General features: G+C 47.0%; 2 protein-coding genes and 1 pseudogene across 2 annotated transcripts; 2 read left to right on the top strand and 1 right to left on the bottom strand.

Annotated features, from left to right (window-relative positions):
- The first annotated feature begins 294 nt into the window (after positions 1-294).
- LOC136457090 (uncharacterized) lies at positions 295-1,569 on the top strand. The gene has a single exon (XM_066457132.1). The coding sequence runs from the start codon at positions 295-297 to the stop codon at positions 1,567-1,569; it is 1,275 nt and encodes a 424-aa protein (XP_066313229.1).
- A 3,698-nt stretch (positions 1,570-5,267) lies between these two features.
- LOC136484296 (uncharacterized) lies at positions 5,268-7,149 on the bottom strand. Its single transcript, XM_066481543.1, has one exon. The coding sequence runs from the start codon at positions 6,931-6,933 to the stop codon at positions 5,758-5,760; it is 1,176 nt and encodes a 391-aa protein (XP_066337640.1). The 5' UTR covers positions 6,934-7,149; the 3' UTR covers positions 5,268-5,757.
- A 1,114-nt stretch (positions 7,150-8,263) lies between these two features.
- LOC136484304 (mitochondrial import inner membrane translocase subunit TIM23-2-like) lies at positions 8,264-9,092 on the top strand (annotated as a pseudogene).
- The last annotated feature ends 10,344 nt before the right edge of the window (positions 9,093-19,436 follow it).

Here is a 19,436-nt window from a genome sequence, read left to right on the forward strand (position 1 = left end):
CCGCCGGCGGAGTATGCTTACGCGGGAGAGGAGTCCAGGCGGCAGCGCACTCGCGTAGGAAGCGCCCACTGCGGATGCCGAGCGAACACGGTTCGTTCGTAAAGTTTGGTTACCGAGAACCCCGGGATATGGATGGTAGATCGGATTGCCGAGTCAGTTGGAGGCGGTTGGCTCCACAAAGTCAGTTGGAGTTGTTGTTTGTTAGATGCTATTCTGCCGCAGTCGCAGCGGCAGGCTGTATAGAGGACCGATGCTATTCTCCGAGAGTCCGAGTGCCGCACCCATTTTGCGTCCATGACGGAGAGGGATTGGGCGTCCCTCGGGAGAGGGCTGCTGCATGACATATTCGTCCGCCTCCCCACCGATGTCGACGCCGCCAATTTCCGTCGCGTGTGCCCCGGCTGGCGGGCCGCTGCGGGCGCCGGCGCCCATGTGCACCGCCCAATGTTCATCTTGAACGCTGCCGATGGGCCTGTTCACGCCTTTGTGCGGCCCGTGGATCGCCGTCGCCACACCCGCGTCAGGTTCGTCCGCGTGGACTCCGCCGCCGTCACTGGAGTATGGCCTCCCGCCTGCCGCTGCGTAAGGGGCACGTCGCGTGGCTGGCTCGCCGTGAACGAAGGCGAGCGCCTCCTCCTTAGGGACCCCATCTCCCGCGCCGAGATCCCGCTGCCCGCCTTCGACGCCGGCTACCAGCTGTTCGACGTCTTCCTCTCCGACGACCCTCTCTCCGCGCCCGGCAGCTGGACGGCGTTCGCCTTTTTCAGATGGGACGACGTCTGTACCCACAACCCGGGAGAAGTGCTCGCCTTCTGCCGCCCCGGCGACGCCGAGTGGGCGCGGGTTGATCTGGATGATAACGGACAGGGCCATCAGGGCCAGCCGATGCGGCTCTACCAGGGGCTCGAGTTCTTCGGGGGGCGACCCTACGTGCTCCTCGCAAAACCTAGCAGGCTCGCCCTCTGCGACGTCGAGGCCCGGAGGCTCGTGGTGAGCTCGGTACAGATTTATTTACCACCGGGTTGGGAGTGGGACTGGCAACAGTGCCTGGTGGAGTGCGGCGGCGACCTCCTGGTCGTGCAGGTGGCGCGGCGCGAGGAGTATAGGTCGCCGTGGTACTGCCCAGGGTACTGCCTCGGCAGCCACTACTTCTTGAGGCGCAGGAACCGGTACTTGGCCAAGGTGTTCAAGATCGTGTTCGACGCGGACGGCGGTGGCATGCCAGTGGCGTCGGAGGCGGTGGCGAGCACCGGGGACTACGCCGTGTTCGTGGCGCCGCAGGGCCACGCGTTCGCGCTCCGGGCGAGCGGCTTCCCCGCCGTCAGGGCGGGCTGTGTCTACTTCTTTGCTGTCAACTATACGAGGAGCGTGCAAGGGATGGTCGTCATTGATCTCAAAGCGGATCCCAGGCGGCGCGATAAGTTCGTCCGGAAGCTGCCCCTCGCCGGACACTGGCACATACTATCTTGGTTTTGCCCTCGCCCGGTGTTGGATACGACGCCGCCGCCGCGCAGGCGCAGGTGCTCGATGCATGGCCTTCGTAATGCTTTGCCTTTTTTCAATTATTAGTTATTAAAAATGCTACTCTAGTTTCGTCTTTGAAATCATTTCGTTCGTTTAAAATTAATGCTCTTTTATTCGAGACAATGTACTGTCGTGCTCGACTGCTCGTGCACAAATGAACCCTCGCTTTTTCGATTCCTTCGGTGGTTCATTTGTAATTCCTATTCAGTTCCTTCGGTGATTCATGTGCAATTCCTATTCGATTCCTTCGGCGATTCATTTTCAATTCCTAATGTTTGGAATGAAGTTTAAAGGAATTTCAAAGGAATGTCAAACATCTGTTTTGCTGATGTCACTATGCGTTTGGTACGGAGGAATCGGCCAAGAACTTTTCATAGGAACGGTGGAGAAACATGTACTTTTGCAGGAAACAAAACATGAGCTCCGAGTCAATGGAAAGCTTTCCTGTGGCCACTCGCTCAGCTTTGCTCGCTTTCTCTAAACATGCTTATATATTGCTAATCTAGCCTTCACAGTGAGGCAACATTGACATTTCCTGCTTCAGCCTGCAGCTCGCATCCATGGAAAGAAAAGTTTCGTACGCTTAGTAGTCTGGCCCCGTTCGCTGGTCTGGCTGAAACCGGCTGAAAAATACTATTCCAACTGAATTGTTGTGAGAGAAAAATACTATTCTGACTGAAAAAAGAAGCCGAACAAGTCGAATATGGGGTAAACCGAACAGGGCCACTAATATGGCTCTCTCTCTAGTTTATATGTTATATCCTAAACCAGTATGTATTTTTAAGGATTCGATTGGTATAAAATAAGTCAATATTGCAATCAAGTTTCAAAGTTTACTATTCTCTTTTCATTCCTACAATCTAGACACCTATCTTGAAAAATTCCTATATTTTTTCATTCCTCCGTTTTGCAGCTATGTTCCTTTTCTATACTTGTGTTTTCTCTCATTCCTGTGTTTTCTATTTCTTTGTTCGAAATAGGCTCTAAGGTCATGTTCGCGTCTTATGAGTCGTACTTTTTCAGCGAAGGAACAATGTTTTTCTCTCACAACAAATCAGCGAACAATACTTTCAGTCGTGACTTTTCAGCGAAACGAACAGAGCCTAAATGGCTGAGTTTGCAGTACAGCAGTAGTCGTGAGATATGGCAAGTCCAAAGTGAGTGCCACAGTTTATTGCACACAGCCTGTGCAGTCACTGCTACTACTGCAAGATAAGCAGTCATTGCACCTAAGCCATCCATGTAAGATAAGCAGTCACTACTCATTGTGTATTCACCCTCTACTGTGAGCCAGTTCTTCTTGAGTCAAAAAGCAGAAACCAAAAAAAAAGAAGGCATAATTATTACAATAATGCAGTTAACACATGGGAGCCTACAATAATATCATATATATTACTCTAGACTGAGAGGTTAATGTCCTCTAATTACATTTACAAAAGAGGGAGTACATGCTAAAGAGAAAATGGTAAACTAAGATCCTTTTGCATGTATCAAGGTTCTCTGTTCCTATTTTCATATACAAAAACATGCATCGTCTAATTGTACATTCACAAAAGAGCACTAGACTGATCAACATCAATATGAGGAGTTCCTCTGATTTTTTTTTCTTCCACTTGCTTACTCAAATTATGAACTGCATCTTCCACAAGCAAGCAATAGTCTTCAGAATCAGCAGCTCTTGAAGCCAGAGGAAGGAATATTTTGCAAAGGTTTTTTTACCGAAGTGCAGCGTCTAACTTAGGATTTTCAACTATATCCCTCCCATGCATATCTTGAATAATCCCTGTTCTTGCATCTCGTGTCCCTTTTTCTCTGTCCAAAGTAATGCCCATGTGAACTATGCAGCCTGTTCTTGTTTGAGCTCAATTACGCTTGACAATACTGAACTTTTTATTCTCAGCTCCAGAACCTTGATTTGCACAAACTAATCCATCAAGATCACTCGTATTCGTGTGACACTTTCGAACATCAAAACCCATCAGACCACCATATGTCACCCAAAAGTCCCAAGCTTCATCAAACCCACTGAATGTCATATCCATTTTAGGAATCCAAAAGGGAGTTGCATTCGTTCTGCAATTGGAGAATATTGTGTCATTTCTATCTGAAGAGCTCGTCGCCTTCTCCCACAAATCATGCGCCTTGCTTCGACAAGCGCTGTCAACTGGAGATAGACCTTCTCCCTTCTCCACCGACAGACATTAAACACAAGGCATGCCATAAAACTGAAATAGATAAACACTTATTCTTTGATTTTGACTTTGCCAGAGCTATGTGGTTCGTATCTGAGTATCTGACCCTCCTCGATCTCACAACACACTTTGTCTCTAATGAAGTTGACGGTGTCCAAGAAACAAAATTTCTAATTCTTTCTCTCTTGAGAACTAAAAAGTAACAATTTATTTGTTTCAAAATTATAAGATGTTTTGAGTTTTTTTAAAATATGCATAGCTTAATGTTTGCTGAAGCCTACATTACAGGCCCCATCCCGTATTAAGGAATCCTTACCATAATGAGGGACGGATCCCATCAAACTGAAACATGCATTGAACTCTCAGGCACGCCAAGATCGATTTGCGGATTTGATGCTGGAGTTGCCCTTATCGACTCTCTGAATTGCCAGCTAACTAAATAGGAGAGCTAATTGCTAGCTAACTAAACAATAGCTAAAATTAGCCCTAGTGCTTCTAAATAAGAGAGCTACTAGGTGGGCTACTTTTTTAGCCAAACTTTCAGCTAGTTGTTAGCCAACTAGCTAGCCGATATCAGCTAATTTAGGTTAATCTTTAGCCCCAATTAGTAACTAGCTATTTGTATCAAAACCGGCTCTAAGTCAACAAGGAAATTTATTTTACCACATTGGTAGTAGTCGGTTTTTTCCTGGCCAGTTTCTATTGGCAAACAAGGCCAGTAGTGTTATCAAGTACACCATTGTCACTAGTCGGGGCCAGTTTAGTTCCAAAATTTTTTGCAAAATGGGCACTGTAGTATCCAATCATAGTCTAATTAGGCTTAAAAGATTCGTCTCGTGGATTTCGTCTAAACTGTGTAATTAGTTTTATTTTTTATTTATATTTAATACTTTATACATGCGTCTAAAGATTCGATGTGACGGGGAATGTGAAAAATTTTGCAAAATTTTTGGGGAACTAAACTGGGCCTCGGTTGAATCGTTTTTTTTTAGTTCGAGGGCAAAAACGCCCCGGCCTTCCAACTTTATAGCCAAAAGACCCAGAGTCAATTACAGCACAGTTTAAAGCCGTCCCAAACACTCACACCAGCCGGTGGAGGAGACCAAAAAGTACCAGCAAACGCTTAGGAGCTACAGAGTTGTAGGAAAAAGCAAAGAACAGCGGCCACACATAGGCCCATGAATTGATTTTGTTCTGAATCAATTTTTTTGTTATCAAGACCAGCTTTTCTATTTGCACATTTCAGGGCGTGTTTAGTTTCCAAAAAATTTTGCCTCCTATAGTAAAAGAGTATGTTTAGACACATACATGGAGTACTAAATGTAAACGAAAAAAAAACTAATTACACAGTTCTTGGCAAAATCGCGAGACGAATCTTTTAAGCCTAATTAGTCCATGAAAAGCCTTAAGTGCTACAGTAACCCACATGTGCTAATGATCGATTAATTAGTATTATTAGATTCGTATCGTAGTTTCCTGATGGGTTCTGTAATTTATTTTTTTTATTAGTATTCAAAAACCTCTCCCGACATCCTTCCGACACCTCCGATGCGACACCTAAAAATTTTTAACTCCCCAACTAAACACACCCTCACTGTTGCTGCTAGATGGTGAGAAACAGTTGCATTCAATTCTGTGAGTTATATCAGAGCAAGGATGGGACTTTTGCATAAATACAAGATAAAGAGTTGAAAAGAAAAATTATGGGAAGTGCAAACTTTCACATGCCTGAACAGGCGACCATTTCTAGCCAGATCCTAACGTCGATATATCGTCTTGAACATCTCCTTGCGAGATAAAACTTGGCTGCCCATCCTCCCCTCCCCGGCTCCCCCCAGCAAGTCGTATCATCGGCTCATGGCAGTCAGAAAGTACCTCCGTTCGATTTTTTAGTAGACATACTTCAGGATTAACGAACGGAGGCACCAGGAGTTCACTAGTTTGTGTGACTGTGTAAGCAATCCCCATTCCCCAACAAAAATTGTACTGCTAAGTAGGAGTACTAACTATAGAAAGCATAGAGACAAGATGACCACCATGGCTAGTAGTTGGGGAAGAACCAGCCACGGCGAGCCCACCCGGCCGAAGAGGATCCGTCGTCGGGGCAGATGGTCTCCTCGTGGCGCGCCCACTGGCTGTCCATGCCCAGCACCCTGACGACCCCGTCCGGGTGGCCCTGCCGGTCGACGAGGTAGATGCAGTTGGCGCGGCAGCAGGGGAAGTCCGCCCCGGAGAGCGCGAATGCGCGATTCCGCCCCAGGAACAGATTGTTCCAGCCGATGTCCACCACGCGCACCAGCCGCACCGCGCCATCCCCGAGCCACTCCACCCTATGCACCTCCACCGCACGCGCGTCCCCGCCCTTGTTGCCCCCGTCGTCCACGGCGAGGCCCGCCATGTCGACGACGTCGTCGTCCGAGTTGTACACGACGTTGTCGTGCACCGAGACGAGGAGCAGCTGGCCGCCGCACTCCACCAGGTGCGTGTCGACGGCGCGCCTCCCACCGCCAGGGAGCTTGTCGTCGTCGTCGTCGTCCGGGGCGTCGACAACGTGCTCGAGCGGGATGACCGCGGGGGCGTCCCCGCCGACCTCGCAGATGCAGATCAGGGACTTGAAGGCCACGTAGAACCGCCCCTCGTAGTGCTCGACGCCGGCGTAGCCGGGCACGCGGAAGTCGAGCCGCGCCCACGCCCCGGTGGCGGAGCTGTAGTAGGCGAGGCAGGTGGTCGGGAACCCGACGGCCACCGCGGCCCACTCGGCGGCCGTGGCGGGGTCGCCCGACAGCACGACGGTGGTCAAGTCGAGCCAGTTGCTGAAGAAGCCGATGGGCGGGAGGTGGACGCGCCTGCCGGTGAAGGGGTTGAGGAGGAGGATGGCCTTGGGGCTAATCCTCGAGTCCGAGAGCGCGAGGTAGCCGTGGGAGGACGAGGAGAGGTACTCCAGCCCCGGTGGCACGTTGGCGGCGAAGGGCAGGAGGCCGCCGCTGGGGGAGAGCCAGAACGACGACATGGCGCCGGCGCACCGGCCGGAGCGGTCGGTGCGGGATCCGACGAGCCAGGGGCGCGGGCGCCACGCGGCCGCGGCGGCGCCCCAGCCCGCGCAGACGGCGCGGAAGCGGATGCGGTCGACGTCGGAGGGGAGGAGCACGAATACTGTGAGCAGCAGGTCCGCCGGCAGCGAGGACCACCCCGTGCCGCCCCTGCCGCCGCACGCCATGCCCGGGCCTGGCTTAGCTAACGAGCCACCTGATTGACCCCTAACCTGTCTGCACTGTGCGCTCGGTCTCTTCTCTTTCACGGCGCTGCTTGCCCGCCCACTTCAGCAAAGAATGGGGCCGGAAAGGCAGCGCCCGGCCGCCCGCCCAAGTCAACATGCGCGGCGGATGCAGCGACGGCCGCGCGGGCATGGCCGTCAGCCCGTGGCCCGTGCCAGGCAGTTCGATGCGAATCAGAAGGTCCTCGGTCTCGAGGGGGGATCAGGATCACGCGGACGCGGAGCATAGCGGCATGTGCGCGCGTGATTTTTGGGTGATTTTGACGGGGTCCTTTTCCTGGAGCGCGGGCGCAGCGACTGGGGAGCCGGGGGCAGTTGACACGACACGATGGGCTCGTGGGTGGTGATGTACAGATGCGCGTGTACCGGTGCACGATCCGGTTTGGTTGGTGTTGACCTTGACCGGCGGTGAAGGCAACCCGGCCGGCTTGAGGTTACCCATACCTGTTGGTGTTGGTTAAAAGCACCAACTCCCCCAAAGATTCTTCGAAAGCCGCTGTAACGAATTAGCCGGTGTAGCTTCTCACGAAGTCACGACTCACGACCCACGAGGATCCAAAATCTTCGTGAACAAGACTGAATTCCGTTGCAAAAAAAAAAAAAAAAAAAAAAAAAAAAAAAAAAACAGAATCTGACTTGACCGGTTCAGCAAGGGAACTGCCTCTGGCCATCATGCAGGGTGGATGAAGATGCCATATCGATATCTTCCCGTGATTTTCTTCAACAAACCACACTTGTGCGGCGAGTAAACAGGCGTCGTTGGCTTGCGCTCTTACGGTCGCGTGGCGGCGGCGGCGTGCTAAGTGCTAACTGCAATTGTCCCTCCACTATCGCCGGGTTCTGCTGATTTTCATTTGCTCCGAGTTGCTAATTGCGAGGCAGCATATCCGAATGGCTAGATGTATATGATAATGAAAAAGATTTCTAAATATCCGATCAAGAATGCTCACGAAACACGGTTCTAAGGCATGTCATTAGAAATACTTATGTCTGTTGTGCCTAAATTCAGATGAAACTTTTATTTACATTGGCGCAAATCCCTGTTGTGCGTAAAAAGCAAGATGTTTAAAAACTTTGGTTCCTTTACCTTCATTTTGCTTAGGATCAGCGGTATATATGTTATCTGACGTCTATGTTCATATACAACACATCCTAGCTTTGATCACAAGAAAGAAAATCCAGTAATCATTCAAAACATCTGCATAGAACGGGGAAAAAACTCGGCTGGAGCGTCTGGAGTGTCCAGACTCTGCCAATAAAACATCGAGGGGTCTCTTCGCAAAAGGCGGCTACCAAAACGCTCCATTGCCTTCCCTTCCCCACTTCCCCGGCCCCTGCCTCCCGCCGCTGACACCACCACAAACCCTAGCAGCACCACCACCGCCGCCCGCCATGGCCGACCCTCGGATGTTCCCTTCGGGACCAAACGACCGCACCGACGCCTCTGACGCCGGACGCCGGCTCTACAACCCGTACCAGGACCTCAACATGCCCTACAACTACCGGACGCTCTACGACCTCCCCACCTCGCCGGAGTTCCTCTTCCAGGAGGAGGCCCTGGCGCAGCGGCGCTCGTGGGGTGAGAACCTCACTTTCTACACGGGCGTCGGGTACCTCTCGGGCGCCGTCGGCGGCGCCGCGCTGGGCCTCCGCGCCGCCGCCAGGGGCACCGAGCCCGGGGAGGCCGCCAAGATCCGCGCCAACCGCGTGCTCAACGCCTGCGGCAGCTCCGGCCGCCATGTCGGGAACACGCTTGGCGTCATCAGCCTCATGTACCGGGATCGAGAGCGCCATGGTCGCGGCCCGTGACCGCGACGACTAGATCAACAGCGTCGCTGCTGGGCTCGGCACGGGCGCGCTCTTCCGCACCACTAACGGGCCGCGATCCGCCGCCGTCACAGGCGCCCTCGGCGGGATCCTCGCCGCAGCGGCCATGAGGGGCAAGCAGCTAGCCAAGAGATACGTCAATGTCATATGATCGTGCATTTGTGGTAGCAATTGTTCGCATGAGCGAACAATGAAATGGTCTAGTGTTATTCAGGATACCTTTTCTGAATGATAATCCGTGCTTTGTTAGTCACGTAAACCAGCTGAATGGGAAATTTTGAGCTGCATTGCAATGCAACATCGTATTATTAATACGTGCATTGGTGGCGTTGTTGAGCAACTAGTATGATCTTGTCTGGAGATGTTTAGGTCTGCTTTGTGCTTTATTTATATCTTTATTTATGTTGAGCGATAGATGGAGATCCGTTTCTCTTTCTGTGTTGTGGTGATGTGAGATTAGCAATCAAATATCTCTAAGAGATGAGAGATGTGTCGGGTATCAGTATTAGGGATACCCGACGAAGGGATCTGAGGATCACGGATGACAAACTCACCTAGATAATCGAGGATGTATTTCAATCTCAACCGACCCCGAAGGGACGGTTTCCGTCTCTCCAGACCCATCGGGCACGGGTCCTGTGTCGCCCGACCTCGAGGGTACGGGAGCCGTCTTGCCTGACCCTGAGGGCATGGGCTCTGTCTCGCTCGACCCCTCGAGCACGGGCCCCATGTTGTCTAACCTTGAGGGCACGGGCTCTGTCTCGCCCGACCCCTCGGGCACGAGCCCCATGTCGCTCGACGGGGACCCATACCGCTTCCAACCACTACGGGTCTAAGGGTACGACCCCAGGGTCAAAGTTTTGATACCGAGAGGGAAGCGGGCATGTCTCGACGTGACCCGTGACCACGTCAGGCCACGCCCGGGGGTTCGCATCGCCAACAGTGACGGGTGCATGATCACTGTAACACCTAATCCCCGTACGGCCGCTGACAGGCACGTCGGTTCACCAGGCCATCCGCGGGGACGGGATGGGATGCCACGATCGGCTGATGACATCAGGGCATGGCACCAGTGGTGAACAGGAGCCCGATGTGGAGCCGTCCCCGTCACCATCTACAGCGTCGGTGGGACCCGCATGAAGAAAAAGAAGGACGCGACGGCCCTGAAGGCCTTCTTCTCCCTCGCTTTTCCCCTTTCCTCTCTTTGTCTCTCCCTATAACATGTGCCTTTCCCTTCACATATAAAAGGAAAAGCAGGACGCCCCATGAGAGGAGGAGCACATGGCTGAACGAGCTCAACAAGACAACTCCGTTCGATCCTTTCACCAGAGACTTGGGACCTTCTCTCTCGCACGCGTTTGTAACCCATACTACAAACTAGTGCCGGTAACACGAGCAGCAGCAGACTGGACGTAAGGACATTTCGCCCGAACCAGTATAAATCATTGTGTCCTCCGAGCATACCATCCGGGCCAGGACGCGCAGATACAAATTTACTAGCCGGTGATTCAAAACACCGACAATTGGTGCTAGGTAGGGGCTTTTTGTGTGTCTCGACGTCCACATTAGGCCTTGGATGGCTAGTCATGGCGTCAGCTGGGTCTCGGGCGAGCACGTGCACTTCGGAAACCTGGATTTCATTGTCACAACGGAGGGAGAGTTGGCGCATGCCCCCGCCGCCGTCCCGCCTCTCCACTCTGTTGGCCTCGACGCGATCGTCGAGGCGCTTGAGGAGCTGCAACAGCATGCGGCGGAGGCCCATGCCCCGGGAGCGACCAGCTCCTCGACTTCGATTATGGGAGGCTAGAGCGCCAGCTCAATGCCTTTCTAGGACCCCGATCGTCCCGAGAGGACCTATGCTGCCTCACCTTCTCGTTCGCCAATGTCACGACGTAGCTTGCCGTAAGGGAACCACTCTTCCTGGAAATACCTCATCTAGAGCGCTCCAACAGCATTCTCGTTCGGTCTGCGCAATGCCGCGAGGACCATTGGTCACCTCATGGCACAGCTGAAAGCTCTAGTTTGGTTTTGGTAAATTGATGAAACCCTAAGTGCTAACCTAGTTTATCAAGTGATCATGACATAGGTAGCACACTTCAAGTGGAGAAGCCAATGAAGATCATAACATGACAATGGTGATGACATGGCAATGATCAAGGGCTTAAACTTAAAAAGAAGAAAGAGAAAAACAAAATGCTCAAGGCAAAGGTATAATCCATAGGAGCTATTTTGTTTTGGTGATCAAGACACTTAGAGAGTGTGATCACATTTAGGTTTGATAGCCGTACTATTAAGAGGGGTGTAACTCGTATCGGAATGCGGTTATCAAAGTGCCATTAGATGCTCTAACTCATTGCATATGCATTTAGGATCTAGTGGAGTGCTAACATCCTTGAAAATATTTGTGAAAATATTCTAACACATGTGCACAAGGTGATACACTTGGTGGTTAGCACACTTGAGCAAGGGTGAAGAAAACAGAGGTGATGCCAGCGTCGGTCAAGTGACCGGACGCTAGATCCAAAAGTACAGGACACTGACTGCCTGCGTCCGATCACGCTGACTGGCGGTACTATGGCTAGGGCTTACCACCGGACATTGGGCTGTGTCTGGTCGAGGTGGACCGGACACGTCCAGTCGAGGAAAACCGGTTTTAGACCCTTACTGTACTCGACCGGACGCTGAGGCTCCAGCGTCCGGTCAGTTTTGCTGGAGCGTCCGATCAAGTTCGTAGCCATTGAAATCTGACAAACAGCGTTTGAAGCCAGTGACACATGGCATCCATCAGTGGACCGGACGCTAAGTCCAGGGTCCGGTCAGTTGGACCGGTGCGTCCGGTTAGAGCGCAGTGTGCCCAGTGAAGGGGTATAACTGCTCTATTTCGTGGGGGCTTCTATTTAAGCCCCATGACCGGCTATGGCTCACATCTTTGGCCATTTTCATTGACATAGCAACCTTGTGAGCCTAGCCAAAGTCCTCCCACTCATCTTCATCATTGATTCATCATCATAGTGAGATTGGGAGTGATCCAAGTGCATTGCTTGAGTGATTGCATCTAGAGGCACTTGGTGTTCATGTTTCGCTGCGGATTTCGCTTGTTACTCTTGGTGGTTGCCGCCACCTAGACGGCTTGGAGCAGTGAGGATCATTGAGCGGAGGGTGGTGATTGTCTCCGGCTCCGATCGTGGTGATTGTGAGGGGTTCTTGACCTTTCCCCGGCGGAGCGCTAAAAGGTACTCTAGTGGATTGCTCGTGGCTTGTGTGATCCTCATCTTGTGTTGGTTGTGCGGCACCCTATTGAGGGTTTGGCGTGTGAATCCAATTAGCGCGTGAACCTCCAAGTGAGTGAATCGCCACAACGAGGACTAGCTTGCCGGCAAGCAAGTGAACCTCGGTAAAAATCATTGTGTTCATCATTGATTCTGAGGTGATTGGTCTTCATTGTTATTCATCTTTGTGATTGATTGGTTCTTTCATCTACACGGCGGTATAACCCTCTTGATCACTCTCTTTACTTTACTGTAAACTAGTTGACAAGCTCTTTAGTGTAGCTAGTTGTGAGAGCTTGCATGCTTGGTTGGTGTGGCTCTTTAGTTAGCCTTTGAGAGCACACTAACATAGGGTAGTGTCATTGCTCTTGTGTGAATTGACACTATCTAAACTAGAATTGTGGTAGGTGGCTTGCATTTTGAGTAGGCTAGCGCAACACTTGATTTACCTCATAATTGTCTAACCATTTGATTAAGTGTTGTTGTAGAAATTTTTATTAGGCTGTTCACCCTCCCTCTAGCCATTAGGACCTTTCAAGTGGTATCAGAGCCGAGGTCACCATTATTTGAGGCTTAACAACCTTCGGTGTTAAAATGGCTTAAATCAACAACACCAAGAAGCCACCCCAATTCGATGGCTCCAACTATCCTTATTGGAAGGCTAAGATGACAACATATATCAAGTCAATCAATAGGAAGATTTGGAAGGTGGTAGAAACTAAAATTGAGATAGAAAATGAAGAGGCTCCCACCGCCGCCGAAGAATTACTACTCCAAAATAATGACATTTCTCTTAGTGCCATCCATGATGCTTTGGATGAGAGAACATTTGAGCAAATCAAGAACATTGAGAGAGCTCATGAGGCATGGAAGAAATTGGAAGAATCATTTGAAGGCACCAAGGCAATCAAGGGTGCAAAGGCATACATTCTCAAGGATAAATTTGCTAGTTTCAAGATGAAGGAAGATGAGAGTGTGCCGGACATGTTCCATCGGATGGAAGTGATTGTAAATGATCTCAAGGCACTTGGTGAAAAGATAGAGGACAAGGAGTTCTCAAACAAGTTCTTGAGATGCCTACCCTCAAGATTTGGTACATTGGTCACTATTCTAGTAAGGAGTGGTTTGAACACCATGACACCAAACCAAGTCTTGGGAGATATCATGACCGATGATGCCTATAGAGATGATGATGAGAAGAAAGAAAAGAGAGAGAAGAAAGATGAGAAGAAGGAAGACAAGAAGAAGAGTGTGGCATTCAAGGCCACATCATCCAAGGGCAAAGCAAAGCAAGAAACATCAAGTGAGGATGATGATTCATGGGATGATAGTGATGATGAGAAGATGGCTCTCTTTGTCAAGAGGTTTGGCAAGTTCATGGTGAAGAAAGGCTACCGTGCAAGAAGAAAGAAGTCTTCATCCAAAAACAAAGATGAGTCAAGAAGATGCTTCAAGTGTGGAAGCAAAGATCATCTTGTTGCTCAATGCCCATATAATAGCGACAATGACGATGACAAGAAGAACAAGAAGAAGGACAAGAAAGAAATGAAGGAGAAGAAGGACAAGACATTCTTCAAGAAGAAGGGTGGATCATATGTGGTCACTTGGGATAGTGATGCTTCCTCAAGTGATGATGATGATTATAGTGATGATCACAAGACCACCAAGAAGAAGGTTCTTGCAAGTATAGCAATCAATGAGAAGCCTTCTCTCTTTGACTCTCCATCATGCTTCATGGCTAAGGCCACTAAGGTACAAACTTGTGATGATGGAAGTGATAATGAACATGATAGTGATAGTGATAATGATGATGATGAACCTACTAAAGATGAATTAATTGATATGCTAGAAGATGCTAGAGAACACTTTGACATCTCAAGAAGGGAATGCAAAAGATTGCGTAAGGAACTAAAAGCCCTTAAGCAAGCATTTGATGAGCTCAATGCATCTCATAAGAGGCAAGAGGATGCCCATGAGAAGCTTTGCAAGGCTCACAAAAAGCTTGAAAAGGCTCATTCCTCTCTACTTGATGAGCAAACTAAAAAGAAGCATGTTGAAACTTGCAATGTAGGTTTAACTTATGATATAATTGATGGATCATTATCTATGCCTATCATTGTTCCTCCAACTAACCCTTCTTGTAGCACTTCCACTTTCACCTCATTTAGTAGTGATGGTCTCACTTGTGATACCTCACTAGTGGTTGAGAATAAGAACCTCAAGAAGGAGGTAACTAAGCTCACTCACACCTTGGCTAAGGCTTATGGTGGTGAGGACCGCTTGCTTATGGCTTTAGGTAGCCAAAGAGCTTCTCTCTACAAAGAGGGATTAGGCTATACCCCCAAGAAAGGCAAGGCGGCTTTTGCTCCTCACAAGACAAGTTTTGTGAAGAACAATGGTCGGTTTTGCACTAGTTGCAAGCAAGTTGGTCATAGAGAGCATGAATGCACCAACAAAAGCAAAAATGCTAATGTATCCTCCATTAAGCTTAATTCTTCATATATGCTTGTTAAGGGTACAAATGGTGTGAAGGCTAAGTTCATTGGCAAACCATGGATGGGCTCAAAGAAGAAAGCCATTTGGGTGCCAAAGAGCTTGGTTACTAACCTTCAAGGACCCAAGCAAGTTTGGGTACCTAAAAGGAATTGATCTTCTTTTGTAGGTTAATTACAAAGCTGGAGGAAAGCATTGGGTTCTTGATGGTGGGTGCACTCAACACATGACCGATGATGCAAGAATGTTCAACTCAATCAACACCAATGGCAATGATGGTTATGATAGTATCATATTTGGTGACAATGGCAAAGGCAAGGTCAAAGGGCTTGGTAAGATTACAATATCCAATGACTTGAGCATATCCAATGTATTGCTAGTAGAGAGCTTGAACTTTAATTTGCTATCCGTGGCTCAATTGTGTGATCTTGGATTCAAATGCATATTTAGAGTAGATGATGTAGAAATCATAAGTGTAGATGGCTCTAACTTGATCTTCAAAGGCTTTAGATATGAGAATCTATACTTGGTTGATTTCAATGTTAGTGAAGCTAGATTATCTACATGCTTGTTCACTAAGTCTAGCATGGGTTGGTTATGGCATAGAAGGCTTGATCATGTTGGAATGAAATAATTGAATAGATTGATTAAGCATGACTTAGTTAGAGGCTTGAAAGTTGTGTTTGAAAAGGATAAGCTTTGTAGCTCTTGTCAAGCCGGCAAACAAGTTGGAAACACCCATCCTAAGAAAAGCATGATGAGCACTAGTAAAGCATTTGAGTTATTGCATATGGATTTGTTTGGGCCAACACAATACACTAGCATTGGTGGAAATAAATATAGCTTTGTGATAGTGGATGACTACACTAGATACACATGGGTATTCTTTCTAGTGGATAAAAGTGATGTATTTGCAATATTCAAATCATTTGTCAAGGGCATTCACAATGAGTTTGAAACAACTATCAAGAGAGTTAGAAGTGACAATGGTAGTGCGTTCAAGAATACTAGAATTGATGAGTTATGTGATGAATTTGGAATTAGACATCAATTCTCGGTCAAGTACACACCTCAATCAAATGGCCTTGTTGAGAGAAAGAATAGAACACTCATTGATATGGCAAGGTCTATGCTTAGTGAGTACAATGTGAGTCAATCTTTTTGGATCGAAGCTATCAACATGGCTTGCTATTGTAGCAACCGCCTCTATTGTCACCGATTGAAAGAGAAGACACCATATGAGCTCTTGAATGGTAGAAAGCCCAACATTGCATACTTTTGGGTCTTTGGTTGCAAATGCTATATCTTAAAAAAAGGCACTAGATTGGGCAAGTTTGATAAGAAATGTGATGAAGGATTCCTACTTGGCTATTCCACCACAAGCAAAGCATATAAAGTTTGTAATTTAGATAGTGGTACTCTTGAGGAAGTTCATGATGTTGAATTTGATGAAACCAAGGGTTCACAAGAAGAGAATGAGAACTTGGAAGATGTTAGAGGCATTCAACTTTCAAATGCCATGAAGAACATGGATATTGGTGAATTGAGGCCTAGGCAAGTGAATGATGATGAAGATGATCAAGTACAAGTGCTCTCTAACTCAAATGTGCAAGATGATACAAATCAAGCGAGTGCAAGTGACTCTCATGACATTGATCAAGATCAAGTGGCTAGTACATCATCTCAACCCAATGATCAAGCAAGTGCAAGCAATCAAGTTCCAATACTCCAACCAACAAATATTGCGAGAGATCATCCTTTGGACACTATAATTGGAGATATTTCAAGAGGTGTACAAACAAGATCAAGATTGGCATCATTTTGTGAACACTTCTCATTTGTGTCATCCATTGAACCAAAGAAAATAGATGAAGCTTTGAAGGATGTTGATTGGGTGAATGCTATGCATGAAGAATTGAACAACTTCACAAGAAATCAAGTATGGAAGTTGGTAGAAAGACCAAAGGGACACAATGTGATTGGAACCAAATGGGTCTTTAGAAACAAGCAAGATCAAGATGGGATAGTAGTAAGGAACAAAGCAAGATTGGTAGCACAAGGCTGTACTCAAGTAGAAGGTCTTGACTTTGGAGAAACATATGCCCCGGTTGCTAGATTAGAAGCAATAAGAATCTTGCTAGCCTATGCTTGTGCTCACAACATCAAGCTCTATCAAATGGATGTCAAGAGTGCATTTCTAAATGGCTACATCAATGAAGAAGTATATGTTGAGCAACCTCCCGGTTTTGAAGATGATAAGAAGCCCAACCATGTATACAAGTTGAAGAAGACATTATATGGCTTGAAGCAAGCACCTAGAGCATGGTATGAAAGATTGAGGGACTTCCTCCTGTCTAAAGGGTTCACAATGGGCAAGGTTGACACCACTCTTTTCATCAAGAAGATTGGAAAAGATCTATTTGTATTGCAAATCTATATAGATGACATTATATTTGGATCAACAAATCAAGAGTTTTGTGATGAGTTTGGAAAGATGATGGTTAATGAGTTTGAGATGTCCATGATTGGAGAGTTGAGTTACTTCTTTGGTCTTCAAATCAAGCAATTAAAGAATGGTACATTTGTGAGTCAAGGCAGGTACATCAAGGACATGATCAAGAAGTTTGGCATGATTAATAGCAAAGTCATTAGCACACCAATGGGAACCAATGGCAACTTGGATAGTGATGCAAGTGGAAATATGGTGGATCAAAAGTTGTATCGATCTATGATTAGAAGCCTACTCTATGTGACCGCATCAAGGCCGGATGTCATGTTTAGTGTATGCATATGTGCAAGATTTCAAGCCTCGCCAAGAGAAAGTCATTTGAAGGCTACAAAGAGGATATTGAGGTACTTGAAGCATACACCAAATGTTGGTTTGTGGTATCCCAAAGGAGCAAAGTTTGAGCTAGTTGGTTACTCTGACTCGGATTATGCGGGATGCAAGGTTGAAAGAAAGAGCACATCGGGCACATGTCAATTATTAGGAAGATCACTTGTTTCATGGTCATCAAAGAAGTAAAATAGTGTTGCATTATCAACCGCCGAAGCCGAATACATATCCGCCGGTAGTTGTTGTGCACAAATACTTTGGATGAAGGCCACTTTGAGTGATTTTGGAATCAAGTTCACGAAAGTGCCATTGCTATGTGACAATGAGAGTGCAATCAAGCTAACCAACAATCCGGTGCAACATGCAAGAACAAAGCACATTGATGTCCGCCACCATTTCATAAGAGATCACCAACAAAAATGAGACATTTGCATTGAGAGTGTAGGCACCGAAGATCAACTTGCCGATATATTCACCAAGCCATTGGATGAGAAAAGGTTTTGCAAGCTAAGGAATGAGTTGAACATATTGGATTTCTCAAATATGTGTTGATGCACCCCTCACTCATATGATATGCCTCTCCTTCGAGCAATCCAAGGTAAAAGTTGATTGGCATGGCATGCATCCTTGCTAAGGACATGTTTAGTGCATGTAGTCATATTTTCAATTCTATTAGGACCTTTCTAGTGGTTCTATTTCATTAGGTTCATTCATGAAAATTAAATGAATTTGATGTTTATATGGTATCACTATTGCTTCTATGCTTGATTTGATCTAGTGATAGCATATGACATGTTTATGGGCTTGTAAACCTAGTGTTTAATCTAGAAAATGAGCTATAAGTGTTTAACTCAACATGGTACAAGATAACCCTTATTTGGAGGTGTGAAGAAGCTTGTCCTTGAATCAAACCGAGTTAAATATCTTTGGCATATATTCTAGTTTGAACCAAATTTGGGAAAATGATCCTCACCCTATTGATTGACATTGATAATCTCGACCCTACAAGTAACACTATCTATATTTAAAACCTTTGTGGTCATTGATGACAAAGGGGGGAGAGAAACAAAGATAGTAGTAAAAATAGTGAAAAAGGGAAAGGAGAAAAACATAAAGATATCTTGATATATGACATAGGGAGAGAGATATGACAAAGGAAAGATATCAACTAAAATTTTGATCACACAAGTAGGGGGAGCAAGCTCATGAACTTGTATGATGCATTTGAATGTGCATTTCATATGTTTGCTTGCATGGCACAAGTTCTAAAATTCAGAATATCCATGTTTGTGTGATATATGCTAGTTGTAAGATTGAATGATGAAATAAAATCACTAGATAACTTTCATTTCCAAGTAAGTCTTTACAAGTGGTATCTTTATAAAGTATGTTTCCAAGTGGTATTAAGCTAACAATGGTGCTAAGTATGATATATTGGTGCACTCCGATTGGTATCACGCTTCAAAGGTCCATCTTTTATACCTTAGCATCATTTGATAGACATTGACTCCTATATTTCCTATCTAAGCATATGTGCAAACTTCAATCCAAACTCTTAGCACATATGTAGGGGGAGCAATTGCTACCATTTGGGGTTCATGAAACTTGTCCATATCCTTTACACATGGTAAATATGCTTGGGAAAGCAACATGGATTCAATTGAATTTTATTTCATATCTTTGTATAAGGGTTGTCATCAATTACCAAAAAGGGGGAGATTGAAAGCTCTAGTTTGGTTTTGGTGAATTGATGAAACCCTAAGTGCTAACCTAGTTTATCAAGTGATCATGAGATAGGTAGCACACTTCAAGTGGAGAAGCCAATGAAGATCATAACATGACAATGGTGATGACATGGCGATGATCAAGGGCTTAAACTTGAAAAGAAGAAAGAGAAAAACAAAATGCTCAAGGTAAAGGTATAATCCATAGGAGCTATTTTGTTTTGGTGATCAAGACACTTAGAGAGTGTGATCACATTTAGGTTTGATAGCTGTACTATTAAGAGGGGTGTAACTCGT

The sequence above is a fragment of the Miscanthus floridulus genome, chromosome 1 (genome assembly GCF_019320115.1).
Source record: "Miscanthus floridulus cultivar M001 chromosome 1, ASM1932011v1, whole genome shotgun sequence".
In the NCBI taxonomy this organism is placed as follows: domain Eukaryota; kingdom Viridiplantae; phylum Streptophyta; class Magnoliopsida; order Poales; family Poaceae; genus Miscanthus; species Miscanthus floridulus.

What these genes read in the sequence shown, in the direction of transcription:
- LOC136457090 (XM_066457132.1), top strand. Translation starts at nt 295, where the DNA reads ATGACGGAGAGGGATTGGGCGTCCCTCGGGAGAGGGCTGCTGCATGAC.
- LOC136484296 (XM_066481543.1), bottom strand. Translation starts at nt 6,933, where the DNA reads ATGGCGTGCGGCGGCAGGGGCGGCACGGGGTGGTCCTCGCTGCCGGCG.